The 6,018-nt window shown below is 49.5% G+C and overlaps 1 protein-coding gene across 1 annotated transcript; it reads left to right on the forward strand.

The window, feature by feature from the left end:
- Positions 1 to 1,670: 1,670 nt before the first annotated feature.
- LOC123124852 (zinc finger protein 346-like) lies at positions 1,671 to 3,416 on the forward strand. The gene is made up of 2 exons (XM_044545401.1): positions 1,671 to 1,839; positions 2,146 to 3,416. Exons 1-2 carry the CDS (start codon positions 1,708 to 1,710, stop codon positions 3,136 to 3,138), a joined length of 1,125 nt encoding a protein of 374 aa, XP_044401336.1. The 5' UTR covers positions 1,671 to 1,707; the 3' UTR covers positions 3,139 to 3,416.
- Positions 3,417 to 6,018: the final 2,602 nt, after the last annotated feature.

Here is a 6,018-nt window from a genome sequence, read left to right on the forward strand (position 1 = left end):
TGTCGCTCTGGTCGTTTCTTCCTTGTCAAATATTAACTGCAAACGCGAAGTAATGGCAGAACCATTTTGCTCTCTGTTCTCCTGGGTTCAGATGCCTGCGACTACTGTTGTGAATGTGATTCCGCGCCAAGAACTCCAATATCTGCGCCGCTGCTATGCGTTGGTTTTTTAGAAATCGAAAATAAGGCCTCAGTTTCTTTCGTGTAGAACAGCAGATTGGAGTTTGTTATGATTTTTTTAAAATAGTTTGTTATGATTTGGATTCGCTCGCCCGTTTGTTTCTCGAAAATGAGTTTCGGATCTGTCCGTGGGGGCAGAAGATAGCAGAATTGGAGAAGAACCCGCACATCACAACCTCTTCATCTTTGCCCTTGAGAAATCTCGCCTCTTCCATGGACAGACCTAAGTCCATCCTAGCATAGCATTATCCACCTTGCTATTTCAAATCACATGCAGACTTTTCTTTTTCTTCTTTAATACATACTCCAATTTAGGATTTTTGTTCACTGAGGAGTTGGAATTTTGGTCACGCGGACCCATCTAATTGATTGTTGCGCAATGCCTGGTGCAGGAGACGAGGAGCCGATGACGGTGATGAGGGACGCGCTGCTCTCGCAGCTCCACATGGACCGCCTTCGCCAGGAGATCATCGTGGCCGAGCTGGCCAAGATGGAGCGCGCCACGGCCCCGCGCTCCGTGGCGCCATTGGACGGCGTGGCCGCAGCAGATGCTGGGCGGTCTAGGCCGTGTCCGTTCAGTGCCGAGCAGCTCATGGCCCTGCGCGCCGCCACGCCGATGCCATTGCTCGGCCTGGCCGCCACAGATGCTGGACGGTATGGGCTTTTGCCATTCAGCGCCGAGCAGCCCTTGGCCCTGCGCGCTTCTGCCGGTGGGCAACAGACCACATCGATGCCATTGCACAGTGTGGCGGCCGCGGATGCTGGACGATCTACGCCGTGGCCATTAAGTACCGAGCAGCCCATGGCCCTGCGCGCCGCGGCCAGTGGCCAACAGACCACGCCGATGCCATTGCGCGGCGTGGCCGCCATAGATGATGGACGGCCTAAGCCGTGGCCGTTAAGCACCGAGCAGCTCATGGCCCTGCGTGCTGCGGCCGGTAGCAACCAGGCCACGCCGATGCCATGGCACGGCGTGGCCGCCACAGACGCTGGACTGCCTAAGCCATGGCCGTTCAGTTCCGAGCAGCCCATGTCCCTGCTTGCTGCCGCCGGTGGCCACCAGACCACCCCGATGTCATTGCACGGCATGGCGGCTGCAGATGCTGGACCGTCTAAGCCGTCGCCGTTCAGTGTCCAGCAGCTCATGGCCCTGCACGCTGCGGCCGATAGCGACCAGGCCACTCCGATGCCGATGTACGGCACGGCTGCCGCAGATGATGGACGGTCTAAGCCATGGCCGTTCAGTGCAGAGCAGCCCATGGCCCTGCTTGCTGCGGCCGGTGGCCACCAGACCACCCCGATGTCATTGCACGGCATGGCCACCGCAGATGCTGGACCGTCTAAGCTGTCGCCGTTCAGTGTCCAGCAGCTCATGCCCCTGTGCGCTGATGCTGGTGGCCACCAGGCCACGCAGATGCCATTGCACGGCGTGGATGCCGCAGATGCTGGATGGTCTAAGCCGTTGCCGTTCAGTGCCGAGCAGCCCATGGCCCTGCGCTCTGCAGCCGGTGACCACCAGGCCACGCCGATGCCATTGCACGGAGCGGCTGCGGCTGCAACTGATGCTGGACGGTCTAAGCCGTGTCCGTTAAGCGCCGAGAAGCTCATGTCTCTACAGAATGCAGAGTTTGATGAGCATAAACTGCCTGACTCCAATAAGGTGAGAACAGCTTGTGAGATTAGAACTCATCTCTTGTGTCTTGACTATTGACATTTTATAATACTGTTTCAGAATTATATGAGTCCACAAACCAAAATCAAACTCCTTGTGCGACAAAAACTTCTTATCCTGTGATGACAAATTTACAGTTCTCACAATACTTGGCTCTGGTAGGATTTGTACATGGAACATACTAATCGGAGCGAGTTTACTTTCCATGTTTTTCTGCATCCAACTCCTTACCAAGTTTGTTCTCCTTGCTTTCAAAGGTTCACTTACTAATGATCTAGTTAAATTATCAAACAGGCTGTTCCGCCGAGTAAGACGTCGCTTGCGGAGAAGTCGGAATTAACAGGAATAAGCATTCCAGTTAAGAAGCTCAAACCACCCAAGAAAAGGAACTGCACCGTCTGCCAGGTGCAAGCGACCTGTGAGAAGAACTTACAGATGCATTATGCTGGGCAGAAGCACTTGGCAAATGTAGCAACACTGGGCCCAGGAACTAAGCCAAGTGATCAGAAGGCGAAAGCACCAGTAGCAGAACCTTCTCTTGGCACAGAGCAGAAGAAAACACCCTCGATAAATTGGAGTTGCAGTACCTGCCACGCCCGCGGTACATCCAAATCGACATTTGATGCGCACCTCCAAGGCAAAAGACACCAGCAGAACATAGCAGAAGCATCCGTAAAAGGCGATGGCGATGGCAATGGCAATGGCGCACCGAAGAACGCCGCCGCGGCGGGGGAAGCAAAATCGGATGACGACACTATGCCGAAGCGTTCGGAGAAGCCATCACCGGCCTGGAGCTGTAGCATTTGCCAAACTACATGCACCTGCGAAACAGACTTGAAGAACCACCTGAGGGGCGCCAGACACCGAGAGAAGGTCCAGTCCCTGCTTGAAGAGAGCAAGAACATGGCAAGGAATCCTGAGACAAACTTGAAGAAAAACAATGCACCACAAATGGTCAAGAACCAAGGACCGCACCCGGCATGGAACTGCACGATGTGCCAGGCCAAATGTTTCTCCAAATCTCAGTTTGAGAATCATTGCAGTGGCAGCAGGCACCAACAGAATATCGAGGCGATACTCGGCAAACGCGAGACCGCGAGAGCGAGCAGCTCGAGGACTGCAAATGAACCAGCTTCGGACTGCAAGAACGCAAGCTCGGAGAAGGCGGAGAAGAAGGCGACGCTGTACTTCTGCGAGGTCTGCAATTTGCTGTGTGGCAGCAGTGAGATGCTGGTAAGCCATCGTTATGGGAAGAGGCACCGGGAAAAGCTCAGCACAAGGAAATGAAGTGCGTTTTGTGGGTCTGCAAAGGAATTGTGGCTTTTGTAGGGAAGGTTGCGAAGCACGACTTTGTGGGTTGGTTTTTGCTCGACTGCATGGGTTACCTTTCATATGGTTAGCACTTCTTTTAAACTCGCAGAAGTACCGTCTCTCTTTTGAACTCGGGAGTATAAGCTATGCGTGTATTTCTAGACCATCAACTTTACGGACCAAATGGCAAACGTTCGCTAGGGAGGATGGCATTTGCGAATGTTCGATGACATTTTTAGTTGTGAGGCAGTGGGTAGAGGTGGCAGTTTCTTTAGGTGACTTGGCGTTTTCTCATTGAGAAGGCGTCATTTTATCTTGTTTTATACCTAAAACTGTCATCAAATATGGTTTGTTTGCCATCTCCCCTACAACAAACATTTGCCAGCTACAATAACTGAATATATAATGCATTTGAATTCATGTTCGAAACTACAGCTCGTACAGATATTTCCTCAAGTTTGACGAAAGTCTATAGAGAAAAATATGTGCATTCGTTTGAGTGGCACTTAATATGAGACCGATGAAGTAGCAAATAGAGTTGATACATAGTGAAACATATTTTTATAATACATTTATTTTGTATTATTAATATTAGTATATTTTTCTATTAATTTGGTCAAGCTTTGTGAAGTTTGATTTTTAAAAGAAAATAGATGCACTGCATTTTAAAATAGACGAAGTACTCTTTATTTGACATAGTAATTATTTTTATTTACTAAACTAATGATCTAGAAATACATGTGTGTCTAATAAACCTGAAATAGAGTGGGTACAAACAATTGTTATTTCTGCTCCTACTCCCGGACCGAAGCGACGGGTAGCGGCGGCTGATCTACCCTACCTCGACAAGACTGTGACCCTCCTTCCCCTTAGTTCGCCGCTCCGGCTACGAGAAGGGGTGAGGACCCCAGGGCTTCGGTCCGATGGTGGTAGGGTTAGGGACAAATTTAGAGTTTATCTTTGTTTAGTGGAGAAAGATCGTGTCGCTGTCGGCATGGAATAAGGTCTCTCTACCTCGTCCTTGTTCAGTTGTTCCAGTGATGCTTCTCTGTATCATCAAGAGGTGTATGTGGAAGATGGTGTGTCCCTGGATCTATTCTCTGGGTCTGGTGTTTTCTTTTGCAACTTTGTTTCGGCCACATTGTTTTGTTTAGCGGACAACTTGGACGTGTGTCTTGATCCTTCTGCTTCAGTTCTAACCGACGAAGGTTGGCCAGCCTTAGCCTTGTAGGGAAGAATGTGAGAGTTGTGTTCCCCGGCTTTGTATGGTCGGACCTGGGGCGTTCCACATGTCCTCTTCAACGGTTTTTTTTTCTCCAAGGCAGCTATTTGTTACGCAGATCGATGTTGTCGGCGTCTTTTGGTCTTCATGGGTTTCAATAAGTTCCTCTGCAGTGACGGGGGCTCAGCAGTGCTAACGAACTTTGCTCACGACGCACCGTCGGTGAGTGCAGGAGGAAGAATACGTCATCACCCCAATCACTGGGACTGGGGTGTATTTTCCAAATCATGTAAGAGTGCTTTTGTAAGTGTCGCGCTACATAATATATGGCTCATCCACAATGTGGTCAACTAGTGTCGTGACTGACTGTTGTTGATCGTGTTGTTGAATGCACAAGCGTTCCTTTGCTTCCATAGATTCCATGCAATGAATAGAACAACTGTGTCAAAAACCTTGGCATCTTTTCCATGAAATCTACTCCCTTCGTTCCAAAATAGATGACTCAACTTTGTACTAAAGTTAGTATTAAATTGGGTCATCTATTTTGGAACGGAGGGAGTAGCTCTTACCCTGATCCACCATTCCTCCAAAGTAGATCGATGGTCAGGGATGTCCACCGTTATTTGCATGTGGGTGAAGCATTGAGGCCAAGTTTCCCTTGCTGCCATAAAATGCATGAGGATATGATCAAGAGAGTGTCTTGGTCTTGGCAACACAGAAAGCAAGGGGACGCTTGAGCCTGAAGTCCGTGTCGAGTCCGTATGTCAGAAGTCCATATCCTACTATTGGAACGCCCTCCAACCAAAGATTTTGCACTTAAGTGGTGCCTTGTTTTTTCAGATGCACTCCAGTCCCGCAAGACGAATCACACCTTGGCAGAATAGGTTATAGGCGGAATTCGCTGAATACTCGCCAGAAGAGCTCCAAGGCCGGTGAAACTCATCAGGTTGGTCAGGCCGAAGATGAACTAAGCTGACCGCTTGCCACAAATTATTGTACTCAATCAAGAGAATTCTGGGGAAATCAAGCATCCAAGCATGGTCGTGCATGGCCTCAAGGACTGTTCTAGAGTTTTTGATTCTAGGGCGCACTCGTTGAACCGCAAGGGGTGCAATATATTCGCCAGTCTGACCATTGTTCCATCTATCACTTAAAGAAAGGATCTTATTCCCATTGCCAATAGTGATTTGGACCAAACTGTCGAACACCTCTTTGGCCAGCTCATTAGAGATCAGATCAAGACCCTGTCAGAGTCGGTGGGGATCCGCTCGCTTATACCATTCCCATCGCATCGACAAGGCCATAACGTGGAGCTGCATATTTTTATTTTTAACGCCAAGGCCATCGAAACATTTAGGTTGACAAACGGTGTTCCAAGGCACAAGGCACTTTCCCCATTAGTTTTGGCAGATCCAACCCAAAAGAAAACCTTCATCCATTTGTAGATTTCCTCTGGAACCCATATAGGGGGATCCAAGATAGCAAGTGATGAATGGGTTTGACCGGGACAACAGAGTTAACCAAAACTATCTGCCCGGCCCGAGCAATGAGCCCCTTCTGCCAAATTGGAATGAAATCACAAACGTTGTCAAGCAGCGGGTGCCATTGGGCCTTGGTTAGCAATGCGATGCTAA

Source organism: Triticum aestivum, chromosome 5D, assembly GCF_018294505.1.
Source record: "Triticum aestivum cultivar Chinese Spring chromosome 5D, IWGSC CS RefSeq v2.1, whole genome shotgun sequence".
In the NCBI taxonomy this organism is placed as follows: domain Eukaryota; kingdom Viridiplantae; phylum Streptophyta; class Magnoliopsida; order Poales; family Poaceae; genus Triticum; species Triticum aestivum.